Here is a 27,875-nt window from a genome sequence, read left to right on the forward strand (position 1 = left end):
TGTAAATCACACTTTTATTGAGCAGAAATCTTTAAATATTTGAAACCTTTCAGAGAATCGTCAGCTCGTGTAAAAGGCACTTCACTGTGAGGAAAGAGCGGAGCAGCCGTCACGCTTTAAAAGCTTTTTACTCATTCATGCAACTTATCAAAACAAAACAAAACAAAGCCCCGCCCCCGAGCAGAGAATTAAACATGACAGATTACGTAGTGAAATGTCCTCGCCTCTCTCCCTGTGGTGAACACGCATGTGCTCTTCTTCTGCTACTTTTAGAGGTTACTAATGTCCGAGTGTTTGCGCTTAGAGTTGCTGCAGACGCAGTTTGGCAGTGGGAGGAGATTTAAAGGCTTGATGGTGAGAAGACGCTGCTCACTGCTGAGACAGCAGAGCGTTCCTATTGGCCTTCATCTTCTCCAAACGCTTCACCAGGTGGTTATTGGTCATCTCCATCTCCTCCACCTTATCCAGAGCCGTACGCAGCTACACACACACACAAACACACTCAGTGACCTATTCATTTTTAATTATTTATCTTTGTGTAAAAACATGTTGACCTATACCTCTCTCTGTAGTTTACGTTTCTCCACCTTCAGTTCGTCCTCCACTCGTTCAGAATTATCTGCAGCAGCTTTGTAACGACTCACCTGACCTTCAAGTCTGTTGATCTGAAAACAAACAAATCCAAATCAAAACACACAGTTGGCCCCTGCAATCATGCTCAGGAGACCCCTCCACTGTTTGGAGTGTAGGGAATAACATTCACCCCGACATCACACCTCTCCTCACCCCGACATCACACCTCAACCGGACATGAAAAGACTAAAGAGTGAATGTGTTGTTATGTGTAACTCAGATAACTCACATTTTGTTCCATCGTACCCATTTCCTGTTCTGCTTTAGAGATTTTGAATTTGTATTCACTGATCTGTCTGTTAGCGTCTCCTGCAGGTGAAAGAACCGTGAGATTCAAACTGTCATCTTTACAAAGTGTGTGCTGAAGGACGGGAGTAAACTCACTTTGCATCTCGATGAAGTGAAGGTCTGTACCGTTCTCCACTCTCTCCCCGTCAGTGAACGCACCGTCTGTCTTCGACTGTTTCTGTCTCTCATCCTCCAGCTGATTCTTCAACTTCCTGATCTGAGACAGCAGCTCGTCTTTCTCCTCCGCCAGCTTACGAAGCCGCACATCTGGGACAACATGGCATTATTTATTTAGAGTTTGTTTATATGAAAAAAGAAAATAGTCAGATTTCAATCAATCCTTCTTAGGGTTCATAATTAAAGTCACGTCTTTACAAAGAGCAGTCTGTGTCACCTGGACTCACCTAAAGGACCCTCCCCTGCAGACTCCAGCACCTGGGCGGCCTCCTGAGAGACCACCGTAATACCTGAGGACGGACACTCGAGATCCACGTCTCCGTTTGGAGTCCCATCTGGGATAATGACAAGTCCATGTTTCTACAGGGCGAGAGAGGGAGAGAGGGAGTGTTTGATGCTGGCTGCTCGTCACACCTGTTGGACAGGTGGAGGATGTTTGAATAGATTAGTGAGAAATGATTTTTATTGATAAGTCATCCTGACTGATTTGATCATCTGAGGATAAATCTCTTTATGACTATAAAACACAGCGCTCTGAGGTCCAGGTTATTTCCCTACTGTCACTTCTCCAGGACTCCTCATGGTGGCACTCATGAAATGAATGAGGACGTTGTGTGCAGATGACCTGAACTTGACCTTTTATGGACATTTAAATAATTAATGATTTCCGTTTTCATTAAATGAAGCGTCGTTACCCTGTGTTCACCATCACTAGTTGTTACCATGGTGACGTCTCCTCTACACTCGACTGGTTACCGCTAATAATATGTAGGACACTGTTGTCATGGTAACAGTAAAAAAATAAAAAAATAAAAATAAGATACAAATAAATAAATATAAATTAAGCTCCTCTTAGTGTGACGAAGACTCACCTCCGTCTTCATCTTCACTTTGATGTCAGAGAGCTCGTCTCGGAGCTCGTCTCTCTCACTCCTAATGCAATCAAAGTACTCTTTCTGTCTCTCTAGAGCCTGTTCCGGGGGGAGGGGAGGAGAGGAGGAGGGGACGAGGAAGGTGGAGAGATAGAGGGGATGTGGGGAACAAGACGATAACAGGGGACCAGGGAAGAAGAGAGGAGGGAACGAGGATAGAGGAAAGGACAAGGAGAAGAGACAAGGGGAGACGAAAAGTTGGGACAAGGAGAGTACGAGAAGACAGGGAGGAGAGGAAAGGAAAGAAGGACAGAGGACAGATAAAAGAGAGCACAAGTGGAAACAAGGTTGGAAAGACATGCCACACACACACACACACACACACACACACACACACACACACACACACACACACACACACACACACACACACACACACACACACACACACACACACACACACACACACACACACACACACACACACACACACACACACACACACACACACACACACACACACACACACACACACACACACACACACACACACACACACAGCACACACACACACACACAGCACGTGTCATGGGTGAAGGTTAATGAGTGGGGATTGACTATGTGTCCACTAATTGACCTCTAATTCATCTCTATTTGACCTCTAATTGATGGTTACTAATTGACCAGGTCCTTCACAGGTGAGCATGCATGTTGTCACATCTTTAAATATTTTTATCTTATTTCACAGACTGAGCACAAAGTGTTAGCTCTGTTTTCACAACATGCAGAAACACACACTGTGGGGTCAGGTCCAGGTGAGAACCAGTCTAAGTGAGGACCAGTCCACACCAGGTGTGTTAAAGCCTACAGGTGTCCATCATGCAGAGACAGCATGAGTTACCCCGATCTTTTTGTCCTTCCAGTTTATGGTCTCCTGCAGGTCGAACATCTCCCTGCTGAGGGTGTCTACCTGAGTCTGCAGCCTCTGGTTCTCCTGGTGCCACAGGTGACAGGATGAAGAGGAGACAGGTGACACCATGAAGAGGAGACAGGTGACACCATGAAGAGGAGGAGACAGGAGGAAGAAAAGAACACAGACAGAAGAAGAGAAAATGAAGCAAAAACCAACAGGTGAAACATGTGAAACAGGTGAAGGAGGACACGACAAGGAGACAGGACGGAGAAGAGAAGGGGAGGGGCCCTACAGCTGTCACTCAATCCATAGCAGGTTCTTGTGGAGCAGAGCGCCCCCTGCAGCCTGCACAGACCCATGTACAGGTGTATGATGAGGTATGATGAGGTCATGTGATCACCTCTATGAGCTCGTCTCTCTGTCTGATCCCCTCCTTCAGTTCTTCCTGTTTGTGCTGCAGAACCGAACAGGTGTGCTTCTGCCGCTCCAGCTCCTGAAACACATTTTAAATATGTATTTATATGAATACTATATTTATATATAAAGTGTCTGTATCTCTGAGAGTGTGTACTGCGACATGCACAGATTGACAGGATGAGTTGCCTCAGGTACGTCCTGTATGAACAGGTGTGTTCCTCACCTTAGTTTTTTCCTCCAGCTCTCTCTTCATCTCCGCCGTCGTCTCCTCCATCTCCTCGATCACGTCCTTCAACGTGTCCACCTGGTAGATCAGGTTTCCTTTGTCGTTGTCCAGCTGAGCGTTAGACACCATCGCTTTCTTATATTTCTCCTCCACCTCCACCAGGGACTCCTGAGGGGGCGGAGTCACAGCTCAGCTCACCTGAGTGCACCAGGTGCTTATTCACACTTTAACACTTTAGACCAAACACACGCCCTTCTTAAAAGTAAAATCAAGATTAGTGAGGTCATAACAGTGAGAAACATCCGAGATGTTGCCATGGTGACAGGGATCAAAAGTGATGAACCAACCAGGTTAGTGATAAACCAACCAGGTTAGTGATATACCAACCAGGTTAGTGATGAACTAACCAGGTTAGTGATATACCAACAAGGTTAGTGATGAACTAACCAGTTAATGGTGAACTAACCAGGTTAGTGATGAACCAACCAGGTTAGTGATGAACTAACCAGGTTAGTGATATACCAACAAGGTTAGTGATGAACTAACCAGTTAATGGTGAACTAACCAGGTTAGTGATGAACTAACCAGGTTAGTGATATACCAACAAGGTTAGTGATGAACTAACCAGGTTAGTGATATACCAACAAGGTTAGTGATGAACTAACCAGGTTAGTGATGGTAAGTGGGGTGTACAGACAGTAGACCCTCTCTCTCTGAAGCCTTTATGATACAGCTCTCTTGGTTTTGCCGTGAGGTCCAGAGAGAGAGCGCCTGCACTCTGTCACATGCGCTCTCTCTGTGTCGCACACGCAGCAAATTTATGATTCAATGAAAATTAAATAAAAAGAGGTTGGAAATATACTCGTGCGGCCATAAATTTACCTGGGCTGCCCGCCCAGCTACCCTCTATGAGTGGGAAACAATGGATAAAGCAAAGGGAGGATGATGAACCAGACAAGAGCAGGCAGCGACAGAGACAGCAGCAGGCACAGTGGGGAGAGGTGAGAGTGAGGGGGGTGGGGAGGATGTGGGGTTAGTGACTCCCAATAGTACAGGAAGAAGCAGAGCATGCTGGGAGCCCCTATACCTTCAGCTCTTTGAGCCCCTGCATGTAGCGCCCCTCTACATCCTGAATCTGGTCCTTTAGCTCATAGATGTCCTGCAGAGCACAGGGAGGAGGAGGAGGGGGGGGGGGGTTATCAAGGAGAGTTACAGAGCACCCGAGCTGCCATCACAGACATATGACCCCCCCACAAAATTACGAAAAAAGGTTAAAGCAGTAAGAAACAGATGTTCAAATGTAAAGGGGAAGCATTGTAACCGTGAGCTCCTCAGACAGAAAACGTGGTTCAGTTTTGTATTTTTGCCATGTAGTTGTATGAGATATTTATCAATAGTCACTGTATATTCCACAGGAGATAAAATGTGCTCAAACTGGGATGCAGTAAAATTCACAATATAATACAAAGAACACTTACCACAACGTTTTTCTTGAAATTAGCTAATTTACGTGAAGCAATCAAACCCGTGTGTAAAACAACATAGCCTAGCTTCTGAGCTGCTTTCCTGCCGGCCTCTCCTTAAAGGGGCCAGGCTGACCGACCTCTAAGGTGGATAATATTCTGACCTCGTAATACCACACTGCAAAAATACATACCCATCCCTTTAAAGTCCTGGTGAAGAAGAAACGTGTTCATCAGAGTATTGACTCTAATAATAATAGGATATTAAATAAACTGTATGAATGTGTGTTCTCACCCTCAGCTCGCTCAGGCTGGTGTCGGGGTCGTAGATGCTGCCTGTGTCCGTGCTACCACGACGTGACGACGTGCCGCCAAGAGACGCCAGAGTGGCTGCTGAGAGGCCGGGCGTCGCACAGCGAGACGACGGCTGGAGAGAGAGAATTTATCCATCAATCAATCCATCATGTTTTTTACAGAGAAACTAAAGAGTATCAGATGATTGCTTAAACCTCCAGCATGAAGTGATGTCACATGTAGTGTGGTAGTTCACACATTAGCTCTTCTGCTCTGTGGTTAAATCAGTAGAGTTTAAATGTGTTATTAAACAATTAAACTGATGAACATGATGCATATATAAATGCACTCACCCGGCTGAAGTCTGAATACTGTTTATCACATTTGTCGTCCAGCTGAAAGAAACAAATGCATTCAGAGTTAGATATTAAGAAGTATAAACAGAATGAGCCGTGCTGTCATGCTCCGAGCAGCTTCCTGTGAGTCACACTGAGTTTGGGGTCAATGCTACATGTTCACAGATCAAAAAAACACAGACGAAGAACCTCCATCAGTCCATGCTGCTGCACGCCAGGCTCACACACTCACTAAAGAACCAATCGCAAACAGATTGTGGAATCAGTTTATTTCAACCCATGCACCAGATATTAATGTTTAATCATCACAGTTAATAAACCTTCATCACAGTTAATAAACCTTCATCACAGTTAATAAACCTTCATCACAGTTAAACCTTCATCACAGTTAATAAACCTTCATCACAGTTAAACCTTCATCACAGTTAAACCTTCATCACAGTTAAACCTTCATCACAGTTAATAAACCTTCATCACAGTTAATAAACCTTCATCACAGTTAAACCTTCATCACAGTTAATAAACCTTCATCACAGTTAATAAACCTTCATCACAGTTAAACCTTCATCACAGTTAAACCTTCATCACAGTTAATAAACCTTCATCACAGTTAATAAACCTTCATCACAGTTAAATCTTCATCACAGTTAAACCTTCATCACAGTTAATAAACCTTCATCACAGTTAATAAACCTTCATCACAGTTAATAAACCTTCATCACAGTTAAACCTTCATCACAGTTAAACCTTCATCACAGTTAAACCTTCATCACAGTTAAACCTTCATCACAGCTAATAAACCTTCATCACAGTTAAACCTTCATCACAGTTAAACCTTCATCACAGTTAATAAACCTTCATCACAGTTAATAAACCTTCATCACAGTTAAACCTTCATCACAGTTAAACCTTCATCACAGTTAATAAACCTTCATCACAGTTAAACCTTCATCACAGTTAAACCTTCATCACAGTTAATAAACCTTCATCACAGTTAATAAACCTTCATCACAGTTAAACCTTCATCACAGTTAAACCTTCATCACAGTTAGTAAACCTTCATCACAGTTAAACCTTCATCACAGTTAATAAACCTTCATCACAGTTAATAAACCTTCATCACAGTTAAATCTTCACCCCTGACTGACTCACTGCGTCGAGGTCAGGGACCATCAGATCATCGAGGTCTGACACCACGCTGCCTCGTCTGTTAGAGCGACTGAAATAATCTGCTGCTGACTCACTGATGTCAGAGAAATCAGACAACTGGAGGAGGGGGAACGGGTGGAAGACGGGAAGAGGGTAATTATCAATGATGTATTCAAGTGATGATGTCACAGTTTCACAGTAATGACATCATCAGATGTTTGCAGCTCACCACACTGTCTCTGCGACCTCTGCTGCCTCGCTCCTGAGACACACTGCTCACTGTGTCTTCATCAGAGGAAGACTGAAGGAAGGACACACACACACACACACACGCACACGATAAATCACAGCAAGCCAGTGGAATGGGGGGGTACTGAAGCTCAACCATAGACTGTATGCACATGACCGTTTTGATATCAAACTGCACGACAAGCATTAATGTGAGAGCAAAAACTGTAAACATAGCATTGTATAGTGGACTGTTGCTGAGGGAGGGGGTGAAGCTGAGAGAGGGAGGAGGGTGATGCTGAGAGAGAGGATTGTGATTTTGAGGGAGGGAGGAGGGTGATGCTGAGGGAGGAGGGTGATGCTGAGAGAGGAGGGTGATGCTGAGAGAGGGAGGAGGTGATGCTGAGGGAGGAGGGTGATGCTGAGAGAGGAGGGTGATGCTGAGGGAGGTGCTGAGAGAGGAGGGTGATGCTGAGAGAGGGAGGAGGGTGATGCTGAGGGAGGAGGGTGATGCTGAGAGAGGGAGGAGGGTGATGCTGAGAGAGGAGGGTGATGCTGAGGGAGGTGCTGAGAGAGGAGGGTGATGCTGAGGGAGGTGCTGAGAGAGGAGGGTGATGCTGAGAGAGGGAGGAGGGTGATGCTGAGGGAGGAGGGTGATGCTGAGAGAGGAGGGTGATGCTGAGAGAGGGAGGAGGGTGATGCTGAGAGAGGGAGGAGGGTGATGCTGAGAGAGGGAGGAGGGTGATGCTGAGAGAGGAGGGTGATGCTGAAAGAGGGAGGAGGGTGATGCTGTGATGCTGAGAGAGGGAGGAGGGTGATGCTGAAAGAGGGAGGAGGGTGATGCTGTGATGCTGAGAGAGGGAGGAGGGTGATGCTGAGAGAGGGAGGAGGGTGATGCTGAGGGAGGGAGGAGGGTGATGCTGAGGGAGGGAGGAGGGTGATTCTGAGGGAGGGAGGAGAGTGATGCTGAGGGAGGAGAGTGATGCTGAGGGAGGAGGGTGATGCTGAGAGAGGGAGGAGGGTGATTCTGAGGGAGGGAGGAGGGTGATACTGAGGGAGGAGGGTGATGCTGAGGGAGGAGGGTGATGCTGAGAGAGGGAGGAGGGTGATTCTGAGGGAGGGAGGAGAGTGATGCTGAGGGAGGGAGGAGGGTGATTCTGAGGGAGGGAGGAGAGTGATGCTGAGGGAGGGAGGAGGGTGATGCTGAGAGAGGAGGGTGATGCTGAGGGAGGGAGGAGGGCGATGCTGAGAGAGGAGGGTGATGCTGAGGGAGGGAGGAGGGCGATGCTGAGGGAGGAGGGTGATGCTGAGAGAGGGAGGAGGGCGATGCTGAGGGAGGAGGGTGATACTGGGGGAGGAGGGTGATGCTGAGGGAGGAGGGTGATGCTGAGGGAGGGAGGGGGGTGATGCTGAGGGAGGGAGGAGGGTGATGCTGAGAGAGGAGGGTGATGCTGAAAGAGGGAGGGGGGTGATGCTGAGGGAGGGAGGAGGGTGATGCTGAGAGAGGAGGGTGATTCTGAAAGAGGGAGGAGGGTGATGCTGAGAGAGGAGGGTGATTCTGAAAGAGGGAGGAGGGTGATGCTGAGGGAGGGAGGAGGGTGATTCTGAGGGAGGGAGGAGAGTGATGCTGAGGGAGGGAGGAGGGTGATGCTGAGGGAGGAGGGTGATGCTGTGATGCTGAGGGAGGGAGGAGGGTGATGCTGAGAGAGGAGGGTGATGCTGAGAGAGGGAGGTGATTCTGAGGGAGGGACGAGGGTGATGCTGAGGGAGGTGCTGAGAGAGGAGGGTGATGCTGAGAGAGGGAGGAGGGTGATACTGAGGGAGGAGGGTGATGCTGAGAGAGGAGGGTGATGCTGAGGGAGGTGCTGAGAGAGGAGGGTGATGCTGAGGGAGGTGCTGAGAGAGGAGGGTGATGCTGAGAGAGGAGGGTGATGCTGAAAGAGGGAGGAGGGTGATGCTGAGAGAGGAGGGTGATGCTGAAAGAGGGAGGAGGGTGATGCTGAGAGAGGGAGGAGGGTGATGCTGAGAGAGGGAGGAGGGTGATGCTGAGAGAGGAGGGTGATGCTGAAAGAGGGAGGAGGGTGATGCTGAGAGAGGAGGGTGATGCTGAAAGAGGGAGGAGGGTGATGCTGTGATGCTGAGAGAGGGAGGAGGGTGATGCTGTGATGCTGAGAGAGGGAGGAGGGTGATGCTGAGGGAGGGAGGAGGGTGATTCTGAGGGAGGGAGGAGAGTGATGCTGAGGGAGGTGCTGAGAGAGGAGGGTGATGCTGAGAGAGGAGGGTGATGCTGAGAGAGGGAGGAGGGTGATACTGAGGGAGGAGGGTGATGCTGAGAGAGGGAGGAGGGTGATTCTGAGGGAGGGAGGAGAGTGATGCTGAGGGAGGGAGGAGGGTGATTCTGAGGGAGGGAGGAGAGTGATGCTGAGGGAGGAGAGTGATGCTGAGGGAGGGAGGAGGGTGATGCTGAGGGAGGAGGGTGATGCTGAGAGAGGAGGGTGATGCTGAGGGAGGGAGGAGGGCGATGCTGAGAGAGGAGGGTGATGCTGAGGGAGGGAGGAGGGCGATGCTGAGAGAGGAGGGTGATGCTGAGGGAGGAGGGTGATGCTGAGGGAGGAGGGTGATGCTGAGGGAGGGAGGAGGGCGATGCTGAGAGAGGAGGGTGATGCTGAGAGAGGAGGGTGATGCTGAGAGAGGGAGGAGGGCGATGCTGAGGGAGGAGGGTGATGCTGAGAGAGGGAGGAGGGTGATACTGAGAGAGGAGGGTGATTCTGAAAGAGGGAGGAGGGTGATGCTGAGGGAGGGAGGAGAGTGATGCTGAGGGAGGGAGGAGGGTGATGCTGAGAGAGGGAGGTGATTCTGAGGGAGGGACGAGGGTGATGCTGGGGGAGGAGGGTGATACTGAGGGAGGGAGGAGGGTGATGCTGAGAGAGGAGGGTGATGCTGAGAGAGGGAGGTGATTCTGAGGGAGGGACGAGGGTGATGCTGAGGGAGGAGGGTGATGCTGAGGGAGGGAGGAGGGTGATGCTGAGAGAGGAGGGTGATGCTGAGGGAGGGAGGAGGGAGGTGCTGAGGGAGGAGGGTGATGCTGAGGGAGGGAGGAGGGTGATGCTGAGAGAGGGAGGAGGGTGATTCTGAGGGAGGGAGGAGAGTGATGCTGAGGGAGGGAGGAGGGTGATTCTGAGGGAGGGAGGAGGGTGATGCTGAGGGAGGTGCTGAGAGAGGAGGGTGATGCTGAGAGAGGAGGGTGATGCTGAGAGAGGGAGGAGGGTGATACTGAGGGAGGAGGGTGATGCTGAGAGAGGGAGGAGGGTGATTCTGAGGGAGGGAGGAGAGTGATGCTGAGGGAGGGAGGAGGGTGATTCTGAGGGAGGGAGGAGAGTGATGCTGAGGGGGGGAGGAGGGTGATGCTGAGAGAGGAGGGTGATGCTGAGAGAGGGAGGTGATTCTGAGGGAGGGACGAGGGTGATGCTGAGGGAGGAGGGTGATGCTGAGGGAGGGAGGAGGGTGATGCTGAGGGAGGGAGGAGGGAGGTGCTGAGGGAGGAGGGTGATGCTGAGGGAGGAGGGTGATGCTGAGGGAGGGAGGAGGGTGATGCTGAGAGAGGGAGGAGGGTGATTCTGAGGGAGGGAGGAGAGTTATGCTGAGGGAGGAGAGTGATGCTGAGGGAGGTAGGAGGGTGATGCTGAGGGAGGAGGGTGATGCTGAGAGAGGAGGGTGATGCTGAGAGAGGAGGGTGATGCTGAGGGAGGAGGGTGATGCTGAGGGAGGGAGGAGGGCAATGCTGAGAGAGGAGGGTGATGCTGAGAGAGGAGGGTGATGCTGAGGGAGGGAGGAAGGCGATGCTGAGGGAGGAGGGTGATGCTGAGAGAGGGAGGAGGGCGATGCTGAGGGAGGAGGGTGATGCTGAGAGAGGGAGGAGGGTGATACTGAGGGAGGAGGGTGATGCTGAGAGAGGGAGGAGGGCGATGCTGAGGGAGGAGGGTGATGCTGAGAGAGGAGGGTGATGCTGAGGGTGGAGGGTGATGGTTAGAGGACTGGACTTCGCCATTAGGGTGTATGTTAGTGACATACTGCCGGGTGGAGCTCACCACAGGGCTGCTGCGGGTGGAGCTGGCTGCAGAGGAGTACCAGCTGTATTCAGAGGGCTATAGGGGGAGGGAGGGTGTTACAGACAAATGTCAGGAGACACACCGGGCTGCTGAAAACTGTCCAACACAAACACACACTTACAGCTTTGGAACTGTAGCCCGAGCCGCACAGTGCAGCATCATCATACACAGAAGCCTGAAGACACATGGAGATAACTCAGAAAAACATATCAGTTTAAAGGTCCTTAAACACACCATGAATCAGAAAACACCACATCTTTCATGTCTTTAAACCCACCATGACGCTGACCATTTACTGGTACATATATATGTATGTTTTTAATAGTGTCAGATTATCTGACTGAAGCTCTTAGTGTGCAGCAGCTCCATTTAAATTCCCACAGTGAGCGTCTATCGGAGCAATGTGTCCACAGAGTGAGATAGACTTTACGTCTGGTACAGAACACACACTCTCTCACACACACACACACGCTGACCGTGCTGTAGCTGCGAGTCAGGCCTGTTACAGCCGCGGAGGTTGAGGAGGAGGCCTGTCAGAGAGGAAAGAGGAAATATTAAGAAAACGGGGGAGAGTGTCGAACAGGTGGACACAGGTGTCTTTTGTGTGTGTGTGTGTGTGTGTGTTTTTAAGATTCTGAGAGCAAACTGTATGTATACAACAGCAGGAGATCGTTTAACAATGAGTCAGAGCAGAAAAATTAGGAAGTGGAGGCAGACCCGAGGCTGGTAGGAGGAGGTGGAAGAAGGAGGAGGAGGTTTGGTCTTTGTCAGGCTGCTGTAGTTCCTCTGATCGTGGTACAGACCAGTCTGAAGGATTTGACATCATCATCACCATCAGAATATTAATATAAAAAATAATGAGTCAGACTGAATAAACACCTGAACAGCTCTTATTGATCTGATATTAATCACAGCTTCAGAATGTAAACTGACCAGTAGGTCTTTCTTTGACGAAGATGACGAAGACTTTTTGTGTCCGTGAAGATCGCCGAAAACTGAGCTCTGACCCCAGAGAGAAAGAGAGAGGTACATACAGGTGATCACAGGTACATACAGGTGATCACACAGGTACATACAAGTGATCACACAGGTACGTACGGTGGAGCGTGAGGTCTTGAGGGCAGAGCTAGAGGAGAGTCCATCAGACTGAGGAAAGGACATGTGTCAGCAGAATCAGAACATCAAACACCTTTCAGGTGTGAATGCCACTAACACTGGATAAGTCAATCAACAGGTTGAGCATCCAACACAGCAATCAGTGAAACAAACTTTAGTTTTAAAGGAATCCCCTGAAGACTCACCTGATTCTGTTTCATCAGGTAATGATCCCACTTTCTGACTTTGTCCTTTTAGTTATAATTATTTTAATCATTTAAATATAATTTATTTTAGTCATTAACAGAAGTTTAAAATAAAAACAGGACAGGTATTATACTGAGTCGGCTACACGCATTAACACACACATGCACACACACACCAAGGTGTCTTTTCTACGGGTGCTGGACCGACTCTTCGTGGAGCCGAGGTCTCGTATCCCTGAAGAGGTTGACTTCAAACAAAGAACAAAAAAACAATCAGAGACAAACAAGAAGCAGAGAAGCGTCTCTGACAGACTGTTAGGATGTTTTCACACCTGTAGCTTATTTGCTTTGTTCTGACTCAAATGATTCCTTGTTGTATTTTTCCGTTTGGTCCTTTTATGTTAACACTGAAATATTTTAAGCGGGCATCACATCGTCTATTTTACCCGATGCGTAGGTAAACAAACGCCATGTGAGCTGGTCACAATTTGACTCATAAACATTTAGGCAGATGAGCATTTTTGTCAAATGTTTGACACCACTCACAAAAATAAAGCCATTAACAAACTTGTGAATCAAAAACCCCTTTTCACACATACAGAAATCTCCTGAAAAACTCTGGAGATTTGGCTACCCAGAGGTTCTTTAGGCTATGTGTGAACGCAAACAGCCGCATTCTTCACAGGGACTTTACCCGGAGTTTCTCCGGCCAGACCCCTAGTATTTTATCCGCGGTCTGAACACGGTCCAATATACTCCGGAGATTTCAACTCGAGCTCATCTCGAGCCAATGGGAGGACACTGACGTTTATATACAGTGACTGCCTAAGTGTCTGCACGCGACCACTACGATCTGTGTGCACGTAATTAAACGGCTGCATTATGTTTTCTGTTCGTCAGTATGTTGTTCTCCACTCTTTTGTGGATGTTGTCATCCCATTGGATTACACACAGCATTGATATAAAGGCAAATATTGTCATTATGGCGTCGTGTAGCGGACTCTGTTGCTACTTCTGCGTTGTTTATTTACATCACGTCTCCCCTCTGACAGGGAAAGTCCCCCACTGTGAGGAGCATATGTGAACGACTAGGTCGGGAGAATCTCCAGAGAAGTCCTCCTGTAAATATCTAGATATTATCCGGAGTGCATATGCTAAAAAGGTTAAAGAGAGGCTTTCAACAAGATCTGTCCAAGGCCAAGAAACTACGACAGCTACATGCAAAGGTACAAGACCAGCTCAGTAAAAGCAGAGGTTACTATTAGCAGCTACTACTATTAGCTGCTACTACTACTACAACTACAACTGGTATTAGCTATTAGCTGCTACTACTACAACTACTACTGGTATTAGCTATTAGCTGCTACTACTACAAATACCCCATTTGGAGGCAGCTGATAGGAGCTGCGGCAAGAGGACCGTCGGTCACTGTTGTGGCAACAACCTAAAAACCAGCTGGTGGACACCAGCAGTTAAGGAAGCCGTCAGGCTGAAGAAGGAGGCCTTTCGAGCTTGGCATCCTGAGAGCTAGGGCTTCGGTAGTTGTGGAGTTCTGAGAGGCTATTGAAAAGGACTTTCAGTGCTCCAAGGATGTTCTGGCAAACTGTCTGGTTGCTGGGGTGGTTGTTGGACTGGTTGGTTGGTTGCTGTGTTGGTTGCTGGGTTGGTTGTTCGACTGGTTGCTGGGTAAGTTCATAGGTCGGTTGCAGGGTTGGTTGTTGGGTTGGTTGTTGGATGGTTGTTGGGTTGGTTGTTGGATTGTTGCTGGGTTGGTTGTTGGATTGTTACTGGGTTGGTTGCTGGGTTGGTTGTTGGATTGTTGCTGGGTTGGTTGTTGGATTGTTGCTGGGTTGGTTGCTGGGTTGATTGCTGGGTTGGTTGTTGGATTGTTGCTGGGTTGGTTGTTGGATTGGTTGTTGGGTTGGTTGCTGTTTAGATTGCTGGGTTGGTTGCTGGGTTGGTTGCTGGGTTGGTTGCTGGGTTGATTGCTGGGTTGGTTGTTGGATTGTTGCTGGGTTGGTTGTTGGATTGTTACTGGGTTGGTTGTTGGATTGTTGCTGGGTTGGTTGCTGGGTTGATTGCTGGGTTGGTTGTTGGATTGTTGCTGGGTTGGTTGTTGGATTGTTGCTGGGTTGGTTGCTGGGTTGATTGCTGGGTTGGTTGCTGGGTTGATTGCTGGGTTGGTTGTTGGATTGTTGCTGGGTTGGTTGTTGGGTTGGCTGCTGGGTTGGTTACTGGTTAGATTGCTAGGTTGATTGCTGTTGGGTTGGTGGCTGTGTTGATTCATTCTTAATGTAAATGAACCGCTCCAGGGTTTGATGGAAGCAAGCAGAGACTTCCTCTTCTAGTCGATATCTGCTCGCTTATTTTGTTTCACATGCAAGAGACATTTTTGTGCTCACATACGTCGAAAACGCCTCCTGGTACAGAAGAACTTCTCTAACGATCCAGGTGTGAAAACATCCTAAATATCTCACCTGTAACTATCTCATTCTCATAATAAAAACAATATTAAAAAAACAACAGAAGTTTAAATCATAATGAACGCACCCTGTAACTGCGGACTGACATGACATCATCATCCAGACCCTGTTGTCATGGAAACATGGAGTCAGAATACAGAGTCACTGCAGAAGACACAATGCAGGAAGTGTGTGCGTGTGTTTTTGTGTTTGTGTATTTGGGCGGGTTACAGACCCGGTGGTGGCGACTGCTAGGACGAGCAGCAGCAGTTCGAGCTTTCTCTGTCTCGGCCTGCAATGAGGGTGAGGAGCAGGAGGAGGAGCAAGAGGAGTAGGGGGAGGAGCAGGAGGAGGAGCCAGAGGGGGAGGAGCAGGAGGGGGTGGGGGGAGGAGCCGGAGGAGCCGGAGGGGGAGAAGAAGGGGAGGAGCATGAGGAGCATGAGGAGGGTAACAGAGTGAGGAGGATCCTTCACACAGAGGAGAAGGATGATTGGAGTCATCCTCCTTAAAATTCACACCATGCTTGACTTCCGACATCATGCTGACAACCAATCAGAAGTCGTCATGTCTGTAATCCATAACACAACTACAGCTTGTATATCACACACAACTGTTATTTAAAAACGTAGCAGCAAACACTAAAACCTTGTGTGTGTGTGTGTGTGTGTGTGTGTGTGTGCGCATCAGATCATCCTTCATCTCTGAAGATGCTGGACCATCAGCCCCTTAAAGCAGTTGGCCTTCACTGTACAATTTCAGCCATTTTGGAAACTATTCATGAATCGCACGACAGAATTTGATGTCCGGTCAAAAGATTGAGTGTCGTTAGACATGCTGTGGAAGGGGAGGCACAACGAGCAACACACCCAATCAGCTGCTACGACCGGTCAGATGATTTTTATTTTAGGACTGCACACACTCACAATGTGACAGATTTACCCTTTTTCCTGATTGTGTCTGAGCATGCTAACAGAAAGCATCTGAAATCGCCATGGCAACAGCAGACAACAAAGACTAATGACTCACTCGTACAGCATGAGCTCTGGTCGCGTGTCTTAAACGATTCAGCTCACAGTGTAAATCCGGATTAACACAGTCTCAGATTATTATTGTTTATTTCCATGCTGTGACACACAGTTAGTGACAAGCTGTGCGACTATTTACCATCCACTGGTGGATCTGACCCCACTTCCTGCTGCTGGCAGAGTGGAGAGAGAGCTGCAGGAGGGCGATCAACACAAAAAACTTCAGTAAAACATCTGGACTGAGGGTTTGTACCATCACACTTTAACCTGTGAAACATCTGGACTGAGGGTTTACACCATCACACTTTAACCTGTGAAACATCTGGACTGAGGGTTTAAACCATCACACTTTAACCTGTGAAACATCTGGACTGAGGGTTTAAATCATCACACTTTAACCTGTGAAACATCTGGACTGAGGGTTTACACCATCACACTTTAACCTGTGAAACATCTGGACTGAGGGTTTAAACCATCACACTTTAAGCTGTGAAACATCTGGACCGAGGGTTTAAACCATCACACTTTAAGGTGTGAAACATCTGGACCGAGGGTTTAAACCATCACACTTTAAGCTGTGAAACATCTGGACCGAGGGTTTAAACCATCACACTTTAAGCTGTGAAACATCTGGACCGAGGGTTTAAACCATCACACTTTAAGCTGTGAAACATCTGGACTGAGGGTTTACACCATCACACTTTAAGCTGTGAAACATCTGGACTGAGGGTTTAAACCATCACACTTTAAGCTGTGAAACATCTGGACTGAGGGTTTAAACCATCACACTTTAAGCTGTGAAACATCTGGCTTGTTTTGATCTGTGGACATGCAGCAGCGTTGAGTGTGTGTGTTTTTATTGTGAACACACTCTCAGGTCGGACCCCTACGACCTGCACACTCAGCAGTTATGATATTTCAGGTGACATTTTTAATCCGCAGGTGTTGTTTACCTCTTTCTGCTGTCGCTCCAGTTCCCTCATTCGAATATCTCTTGCCTCTGCACGAGCCGCCCTCTTCGCCGCGAGCCTCGCCTCCGCCTGACACACACACACACACATTTTATTAAAGATAAACACACACAGAAGAGTTGAGAACATTTACATATAAAGTGGATTATAACAATAACTATATATTACTGTCCAGCTGATGGTGGAGCTGCAGGCGAAGGGACACGGTGGGGTGAGATAAAGTAGTGCATAAACAAAGTGATAAGGTGCTCAGGGTGTTTTCACTACAGCGTCTTAAATTACCTCCCCCGCAAAGACGGAGACAAAAATCATCGTATCTACAATTACATCACAGGTAATCTCTTTATTTTGTTTGGATTTATTTTGAGGGACTTTCAGGGCAGTGGAAAGAGTCAGAAATCAGGGAGAGTGAGAGAGGACCCACATGTTGGGTTTGAAACCGGGCCGTACATAGGGTGCGTACACTTACCACTAGGCAACCGGCGGCAAAAGGTTCTTTATTTCATGTGCTTTATTCTGAAACTTCTTTACAGACGACTTTAAACAGAAGATGATGATTCCGGACATATTGAGATCCTGCGAGTAAAATAACTAAAAAAATGTTTTCCATGTCACGCAGCATGTGGCGATGTTTGAGTGTGAAGTTTAAATGTGTCTGTGAGGTTTGGTTCAGCTGTAATACAGAGACCCTAACCCGTTCACAAATTACAATATAAGCTACAACAACAAAGAAAACCAAGACTCCAGGATACTTTGAGAGAAAAAAACTGAACATCTTTAGTCAAAAAAAGGAGAAAAAATAAGACAAAGGTACAACTAGCTTAAAGCTATCACCAACTGCCACAGAACAATGGGTGATCAACCGGAGTAAGCTAACTGAAGATCACCACAGATAACTGTTGGAAACAGATAAAACATCATCACTCTGTGGCTCCCTCCTGTTTGAGGTTCATTCCTTTCACCTGCTCAAACCTGCACACCAGCTCTCCATCTACTCATCAACTCAGCAGTATATATACCCCGGCTCTCCATCCACTCATCGCCAGATCGTTGTGTGTCAACTACTGTGGTAGACTACGTCTCAGGCTAATTAAGATTTTGAACGATTTTTGAAAATAATTTCTTGTGCTAGTTTTGAGTCTCATCCTGTTTTTTCCTTTGCTTCAGGATCACCATTCACCCACCTGCTTTCCTGCTCAGCCATCTGCCTCAACCTGCTCTCTGGACTCCAAACCACACGCTCACACCCCTACTCTGCTTTGATCAGCCGTCATCCCCTTCACTCTGCCAACCTCCGGAATCTTCAACCCATCTTCATCTCCATTTGCTACAATAAACCTCATTACCAATCAACCCCTATGTTTATGTGTCCTGCATCTGGGTCCTATATTCACTGGCCGTAACAGAGACAGATTCACACAGTTAGAAATAAAGCAAGTGGAAATGGAGCAAAAGATCAACACACTCCAATCTGAGCAGACAACAACAACACACGGCAAGAATAACTCACACAGACCCAGTGACACCGTGGGGGGGAGAAAGACCTGTCTGCACTTTGGAACACAGTAAAAAGACTCCAAGACAATGAGGAGGTCTACAAGCAGGAGATGAGGCAGCTCAGAGAAGAGGTGCGAAAGCTTGAAGACAAGGTGAGAGAGTTGAGCAGCCAACAACCTGTGATTGAGCTGTCTACCCCTCCACAGGAAACAACAGAACAACAGGACCAGGACGACACCCCAATAACTCAGCAACACCACCAAGTCAAGAGCCACTAACCGAAGAGACCCCTCCTCCAACCAACCAAACGACCAGACCTCCGGAAAGCAACGCGACTCAAAACCCACAAGTTGTACTCCTCATGGACTCAAATGGGAGGTATGTGGAAGAGAAAAAACTCTTTCCTAACAACAGAGTCGCTAAAATCAAGTGCCGGAATACCAGCCATGCCATGGAACTGCTGACAGAAGACTACCCAGGGTCCTTCATTCTCACTGGCTCAAACAACCTGAGAACACAGAGAGAAGAGGTGGCCAATTCTCTCAAGAAGGTCATAGATAAAGCCTCCGCCACATTCCCTTCTGCAAGGGTAGTTATCTCGACCCTGCTACCCAGATGGGACTTCCACCCAGCCCTCATCCATAGGGTAAATGCACAAATCTCCAGAGACTGTGCACTGAAGCCAAATATATATGTGGCACTCCACCCCACTCTGGACCTGAACAGCCTGTACGACCAGGTGCACATCCTCAAGGCAACAGTCCCAGTGTTTGCAAAGACCCTAAAAGACGTTGCACTCAACCGCAAACCCAGCACATCCCACAGAAGAAACAGAGAGATGAGCACTTCAGACAGACCAACATCCGGAAGACCTGCTCCACCCAGAGGACCTGCACCACCTAGGGGACCTGCTCCACCCAGAGGCCACCCTGCTCCACCCAGAGAACCAGCTCTACCCAGGAGACAGACCGAACCACCCAGAGGATACCCTGGTCACCCTACAGGACATCCTGCCACCCATTCTCCTACACTCCTTTGGTACTAAGAGCAGAAACCTGGACTTCACCAAATAAATCGCAGATACAGACATTATCATCCTACAAGAGACGTGTGGTACAAATGAGATGGCCACACTGGCTGCCCTGTACACTACAGAGAGCTGGTGGTATCATCCACTAAGCTAACAGGAATCAAACATGAAGTGATTCAGGCGGCATGTTGATATGGTATAAATCAGAACTATCCCTCTCAATTAAGATGATCAAAATAGGAGCTTTTTACATCTGGTTAGAAATAGATAAAAAACTAACCTCAACTGAAAAAAACATCCTCATGTGTGCTGCCTACATCCCTCCAGTCGAATCCCCATATTATAAAGAGGACACGTTCTACATCCTAGAAGAGGAGATTAACCTTTTTCAGGCCCGTGGCCACACTGTAGTGTGTGGTGACTTTAATGCCAGGACAGGATGAGAAGCTGACACCCTCAGCACAAATCACTTATCCAGTATGCCCCCCCCCCCCCCCCCCCCCCAGACACAAAAGAGCTGTGAACGACCTGGGAGACAAGGCCAGAAGGGCTTTTTACGCCATCAGAAGGAACATCAAATTAGAAATCCCAATTCAAATCTGGCTTCAAATTCTGGACTCCGATATAGAACCCATTTCTCTGTATGGTTGTGAGATCTGGGGTCCACTTGCACACCGAGATTTTTCTAAATGGGGCAAACATCAAATTTAGACTCTGCATGCAGAATTCTGTAAATCCATCCTCCGTGTCCAACGGAAAACCCCAAATAATGCATGCAGAGCAGAATTAGGACGATGCCTTTTAATCATCAAAATTAAAAAGAGAGCTTTTAAATTTTATAACCATTTAAAAAGAAAGTGACCCTGACACACTCCATTACAAAGCCCTGACCTCCAGAGAGTCTTCAGAGAGCTGCCCCCTCAGACAGCTGGTTCTGGGACTCTGACTCCAGAGATGCTTCAGAGAGCTGACCCCTCAGACACCTGGTTCTGGGACTGTACTCCCAAGCAGAGCCCTCAGACAGAAAGCCAATCAGATTAAACTAAATTATTAAAAAACAAAAAGAAAACTATTTAACACATTGGACAGAATCAAACAAAAAAAAGAGCAAATTAGAATGTTATCTGGCCCTAAATAGAGATTACACAGTAGCAGAATATCTGAGCACTGTGACTGATCCAAAGCTGAGGAAATCTTTGACCACGTACAGACTCAGTGAACACGGCCTCGCCATCAAGAGAGGACGTCACCGACAGACCTGGCTCCCCAAAGAGGACAGAGTCTGCACCCACTGCACCCATGAGGTGGAGACAGAGCTCCACTTTTTAACCACCTGTCCTCTGTATAAGGACATCAGAGACACATTCTTCCCACTCATCATAAACACACACAAAATATTTCACTTATTGGACAACGAGCACAAACTGGTGTACCTGCTGGGTGAGGAACAACAGTGTGCAAACACTGCAGCACGTTATGTGAAGCTATGAGTTATGAGAGCGTCCAACAGCTCCAAACCCCTGTGAACAAAACATCCCTGCACCATCATCTAATTATACCTGTATATAACTACACAAACCTTTTTTTTTCCTTTGTCTCTTTAAATCTTAATATTTTTATTTTATATTTCTGTAAGTTATCTGTAAATACTTTAAAAGCTAAATTACATTTTCATCTATAAAAAAAGAAAATAAATCGTAAACCTGCACAGCTCTGTTAGTTAAATATTTAATCTTTGTTATTCTTTAATTTTACTTAATTTTTTGTTTTATTTTGATTTAAGCTTTAGCAATGTTAACGTATGTTTTCCATGCTAATAAAGCCCTTTGAATTAAAATTGAATTGAAATGAATTGACAGAGAGAGAGAGAAAGAGAGAGAGAGAGAGAGAGCTGAGTGACGTCTGCAGCTGTTGACTGCCTGACAGCAAGAGAGAGAGGGCGTGCTGTCTCTGCTCTATGTATAGCTCTGTGTGTTTGCAAGTGTGTGCGTATGTGCACACACATACACACACGATCATTGACTATTAAATGATCAGATATAAAACTGGATTACAAAGCAGTATGAACTTTGGGCTGTAATATACACACACAATCATTGACTATTAAATGATCAGATATAAAACTGGATTACAAAGCAGTATGAACTTTGGGCTGTAATATGTGTGTGTGTGTGTGTGGGTGTGTCTGTCTGTGTGTGTGTGTGTGTCTGTGTGTGTGGGTGTGTGTTGGGGGGGGGGGGGTTTAGATGAGTCATGTTTCTATGGTCGGCCTGTGTGACTCGGTATGACTCTACAGACATCCAGGAGCTGCTTCATCTGTGAAACAGGAAACACTTTCCTGCCACAATAAAAGCTTTAATATGTGAAACAGGAAACACTTTCTTTTGTCGATGGACAGAGTGTTCTGTTGAACAGCCGCCTGCTGACGAACACACAGAATAATCCAGACGTGTTGTTGTCAGAGGAACAGATGCCTGCTGACAAACACACAGAATAATCCAGACGTGTTGGTACAGGCTCAGCTGCTTCCCTGCTCCACAGGAACTCAAGAAAACACCCCAAGACAAGTTAGAGTGTCTTTGCTCCGAATAGCTGGTGGTCTCTGCCTGCACACACACACACTCTACACACACTCCCTGGAGAAACCTTACCTGCACACCTGAACATCACAGAATCAGGTTCGATTCAGGTTTAGGGTGTTTATACAAAGACTTTGTGTTTGAGCGGTAAAAGAACATAAAGTAGAAGATGAAAGTAGGGTAACTATAATAACACAAACCTTCAAAATGAACAAATACATAAAATAAAAAAACAGAAGATAGGTGGAGGTGATGTTTGGATGGAGTTCATGTCTCATTAGATGAGTCACAGTGAGACTGATCCATGTAGCAAGCCTTCATGTCTGAGTAACATGGTCAGCTCCTGAGGCCTCACTAACCCTGACACAGCGGGAGGTCACACAAACAAGCTGCTCATCAACCTCACCAGTAAACTGAGAGTTTAGAAGAGCATGTTCACATTAGGGGTGCAAATTCATTAAATAATAATTGGTTACAAAAAAAATTTAATCGATAATCGTTTTGTAGTCCACATTTTTGTAAATGTTTCTTGTTGCATTGTGGGTTCTAGGATAGGCCTAATTCAAAACAGAGAAAAAGGAGCACACTCAAACAGAAATAAAACTTACGGTGCACGAGCGCAAAAAGAAAATAGATGACAAACAAAGCGCTGATAAAGGCTCTGTGCTGAAACGCGTCCGTTGTTGATCCGTACGCTGCTACTCTTACAAAAATATCCCTTTAATTAACCCCCCTATGAATTCACAATGAACAAAAAGTCCCAAACAAAAGAAATATGAAATATGATCTACGAAAGTTCAGTTCAAATTGTCTTTTTAGTCCACAGAAAAAGAAGGACTTTCACTTTGCGATTACCGCTTTACCCCGCCAAACCAATGACGTTTGATCATCCAGGACAGAGCAGCATAACTAGATGTTTTCCTCTATTTTGGAATTTTAGATGATTATTTGAAAATCTTTTAATAACTACAAAAAGGAACAACCTTATAGGGAGAAATAGCTCATAGCGGACGGATGAGCGAGATTGAGCGAATGTCATTACGCACAGAGGAGAAAGATGAAACAGACAGACACTTAAATCGTTCACCTGTTCTATTGTAACTTCATTTACCTGAGTAAAGTGTGCTCTACACTGCAGACTGTAGTCTTTGTTAACAGAATGTTGCTGTCAAAACAGCTTCAACGTGCGATGAGTGCGCATTGACGTCTGCACGTCCGCTCGCCACACTCACTGCTCTAATTATAATAAAGTGTTAAAACGGTCATAAGATACGTCTGTGGGAATTTTTATTTGAGTTTTGCTGTATGTTGAAGTAAGAAATTTCATATTTGAACGTTAATACAAAGGCCTATTACTGACAATTATTAAAATCCTGAAGATTCAAATTAATCAACAGATACAGTCGGCATCGCGTCATATTTGGGGGCGGGGCCTCCTGTGGGGGAAAAGAATCACAGAAGAAAAAAAAAGAACTACAAAACAATTACTCAAGTACTCGCTTTAACAATGGGAAGAAAATTTTGCATTTCTGCACCCCTAGTTCACATCACGATCATGAACAAGTCTGCTGTCAGCCGGTCGTCATATTTTACAAGCTGTTAGGGAAGTACGATGTTAGAAAAGGAGAGAGACTGAAGAGTCTGCAGAGACAAACGCAGGATGAACTGATAATAAATCATTGTATGTTCTTTAGTGCACAAAACTGCTGTTTAACTTCAGTTTATCATCACATCATAATTAATAACATCTCTGCATGTTCCTGCTCTCATTAACCACTCTTCATCATCTTCATCAGCTCGGAGCTGACATCACACCATACATCCTGTGACTATGCAGATTTATATTATAAAGGTATGTTATAAATAATAGACCAACAAGTGTGTGTGTGTGTGTGTGTGTGTGTGTGTGTGTGTGTGTGTGTGTGTGTGTGTGTGTGTGTGTGTGTGTGTGTGTGTGTGTGTGTGTGTGAGATAACCTGACCTCTCGGGCGATGCTGCTCAGAGCTTCGTCCTCGGCGGAGAATCGATCTTTCACAGGAGCTCGTTTCCTGCCTGAGCCCTGAGTCCCCATCTCCACTGCTCCTCCAGCGACCACTGATCCACAAAATATCCACAAGACACACCTGAGTGTAGATACCTGAAAGAGGACAAAAATACACGTTAAACACACAGACATGTTACGCACACAGACTAACATGTTACACACAGACTAACATGTTACACACAGACTAACATGTTACACACACAGACTAACATGTTACAGACTAACATGTTACACACACAGACTAACATGTTACGCATACAGACTAACATGTTACACACAGACTAACATGTAACACACACACAGACTAACATGTAACACACACAGACTAACATGTTACACACGCAGACTAACATGTTACACACGCAGACTAACATGTTACACACACAGACTAACATGTTACACACGCAGACTAACATGTTACACACACAGACTAACATGTAACACACGCAGACTAACATGTTACACACGCAGACTAACATGTTAAACACAGACTAACATGTTACACACAGACTAACATGTTACACACACAGACTAACATGTTACACACACAGACCAACATGTTACACACACACACACACACACACACAGACTAACATGTTACACACACAGACTAACATGTTACACACACAGACTAACATGTTACACACACAGACTAACATGTTACACACACACACACACACACACACAGACTAACATGTTACACACACACACACACAGACTAACATGTTACACACACAGACTAACATGTAACACACACAGACTAACACACACAGACTAACATGTTACACACACAGACCAACATGTAACACACACAGACCAACATGTTACACACACAGACTAACACACACAGACTAACATGTAACACACACAGACTAACATGTTACACACACAGACTAACATGTTACACACACAGACTAACACACACAGACTAACATGTTACACACACAGACTAACATGTTACACACACACATAGACTAACATGTAACACACGCAGACTAACATGTAATACACACAGACTAACATGTTACACACACAGACTAACATGTTACACACACACAGACTAACATGTTACACACACACACACACAGACTAACATGTTACACACACAGACTAACATGTTACACACAGACTAACATGTTACACACACACAGACTAACATGTTACACACACAGACTAACATGTTACACACAGACTAACATGTTACACACACAGACTAACATGTTACACACACAGGCTAACACACAGACTAACATGTTACACACACAGACTAACACACACAGACTAACATGTAACACACACAGACCAACATGTAACACACACAGACTAACATGTTACACACGCAGACTAACATGTTAAACACAGACTAACATGTTACACACAGACTAACATGTTACACACACAGACTAACATGTTACACACACAGACCAACATGTTACACACACAGACCAACATGTTACACACACACAGACTAACATGTTACACACACAGACTAACATGTTACACACACAGACTAACATGTTACACACACAGACTAACATGTTACACACACACACACACACACACACACACACACAGACTAACATGTTACACACACACACACACACACACACAGACTAACATGTTACACACACAGACTAACATGTAACACACACAGACTAACACACACAGACTAACATGTTACACACACAGACCAACATGTAACACACACAGACCAACATGTTACACACACAGACTAACACACACAGACTAACATGTAACACACACAGACTAACATGTTACACACACAGACTAACATGTTACACACACAGACTAACACACACAGACTAACATGTTACACACACAGACTAACATGTTACACACACACATAGACTAACATGTAACACACGCAGACTAACATGTAATACACACAGACTAACATGTTACACACACAGACTAACATGTTACACACACACAGACTAACATGTTACACACACACACACAGACTAACATGTTACACACACAGACTAACATGTTACACACAGACTAACATGTTACACACACACAGACTAACATGTTACACACACAGACTAACATGTTACACACAGACTAACATGTTACACACACAGACTAACATGTTACACACACAGGCTAACACACAGACTAACATGTTACACACACAGACTAACACACACAGACTAACATGTAACACACACAGACCAACATGTAACACACACAGACTAACATGTTACACACAAAGACTAACACACACAGACTAACATGTAACACACACAGACTAACATGTTACACACACAGACTAACATGTTACACACAGACTAACACACACAGACTAACATGTTACACACACACACACACACACACAGACTAACATGTAACACACGCAGACTAACATGTAATACACGCAGACTAACATGTTACACACACAGACTAACATGTTACACACACAGGCTAACACAGACTAACATGTTACACACGCAGACTAACACACACAGACTAACATGTAACACACAGACTAACATGTAACACACGCAGACTAACATGTAATACACACAGACTAACATGTTACAGACTAACATGTTACACACACAGACTAACATGTTACACACACAGACTAACACACAGACTAACATGTTACACACACAGGCTAACATGTTACACACACACATAGACTAACATGTTACACACACAGACTAACACACACAGACCAACATGTAACACACACAGACTAACATGTTACACACAAAGACTAACACACAGACTAACATGTAACACACACAGACTAACATGTTACACACACAGATTAACATGTTACACACACAGACTAACATGTTACACACACAGACTAACACACACAGACTAACATGTTACACACGCACACACGCACACACACACACACACACACACACACACAGACTAACATGTAACACACACGGACTAACATGTTACACACTGACTAACATGTTACACACACAGACTAACATGTTACACACTGACTAACATGTTACACACACAGACTAACATGTTACACACACAGACTAACATGTTACACACACACAGACTAACATGTTACACACACAGACTAACATATTACACACAGAAGGATCGAAATATTACACATTTAAAGATCAGAGGTACATTATATCTGCTGGTTGCCTTATCTGAGCTAGCTCAGAGCTAATGTTAGCCCGTGAACCGCCCTGCTAGGTTAGCTTGCAAATGGGTCTGACGTTGACGTTAGCTAAGGTTAGCCGGCTCCTTTGGCAGCTAGCTGAGAGAGCCAATGAACATTTCGTCCCTTTAAAACTTCACCTCGCGTCTCCGAGCCTTACTCGGCTGTCCTCACCTGTTCTCCAGAGACAGGTGAAGACAGCACGAAGACATTATGCGAAGCTAACGTAGCTGACCTCTTTAGCTGGGCAGCTTGCTGTTATAGCTGCGGGGCTAACCTGGGCTAACCCGGGCTAGCTCACACAGGGCAAACTGGCACCGAGCCTCCCCTCAGATATACCGCTGAAATATAAAATTTTACCTCCAAATAACCCGGGTTACTGCCCGAGCGTTGTCCTCTCTCTCCCGGAGGATCAGCGGAGAGCCATACGGCCTGTTGTCAGGGACTGGAGGTGTTTTAGTCCGCAGTGACAGCTGTCATCGGTCCGCCTCTCCGGCTTCACTGCCCTCCTGCTCCGTAATTCTGCCGAGCCTGAGGACCCGGATGTTAGCAAGAATCAGGGTGTGAAGCTGCCTTCATGCCCCGTCAGACATTTCAGCCCCCTCCGAGATTTTCCACTGAGAGTTTTTTTTTATTAAACGACACACCGAGAAACGCTCCAGCATTCAGACTGTG

General features: G+C 46.1%; 1 protein-coding gene and 1 long non-coding RNA gene across 11 annotated transcripts; both read right to left on the reverse strand.

The window, feature by feature from the left end:
• lrrfip2 (leucine rich repeat (in FLII) interacting protein 2) lies at positions 1-27,740 on the reverse strand. 10 transcript variants are annotated; one of them, XM_061040622.1, is made up of 18 exons: positions 27,561-27,740; positions 23,972-24,127; positions 16,867-16,953; positions 16,053-16,106; positions 15,124-15,180; positions 14,977-15,015; positions 5,637-5,678; positions 5,285-5,416; positions 4,614-4,685; positions 3,524-3,694; positions 3,284-3,376; positions 2,872-2,964; positions 1,971-2,069; positions 1,326-1,458; positions 1,018-1,188; positions 863-942; positions 561-665; positions 1-480 (listed from the first exon to the last, which is right to left on the reverse strand). In XM_061040622.1, the coding sequence occupies exons 2-18, from the start codon at positions 24,059-24,061 to the stop codon at positions 370-372; spliced, it is 1,629 nt and encodes a 542-aa protein (XP_060896605.1). In that variant the 5' UTR covers positions 24,062-24,127; positions 27,561-27,740; the 3' UTR covers positions 1-369. The 10 variants fall into 10 exon arrangements, with proteins under 10 accessions (XP_060896605.1, XP_060896607.1, XP_060896608.1 ...); XM_061040624.1 differs by lacking the exon at positions 16,053-16,106; XM_061040625.1 differs by lacking the exon at positions 4,614-4,685.
• Positions 12,099-12,847, reverse strand: LOC132975822 (uncharacterized). Its single transcript, XR_009673311.1, has 3 exons — positions 12,603-12,847; positions 12,224-12,271; positions 12,099-12,127 (listed from the first exon to the last, which is right to left on the reverse strand). It is a non-coding gene; the product is annotated as an uncharacterized LOC132975822 (long non-coding RNA).
• Positions 27,741-27,875: the final 135 nt, after the last annotated feature.

This window comes from Labrus mixtus, chromosome 6 (genome assembly GCF_963584025.1).
Source record: "Labrus mixtus chromosome 6, fLabMix1.1, whole genome shotgun sequence".
NCBI classification, from domain to species: domain Eukaryota; kingdom Metazoa; phylum Chordata; class Actinopteri; order Labriformes; family Labridae; genus Labrus; species Labrus mixtus.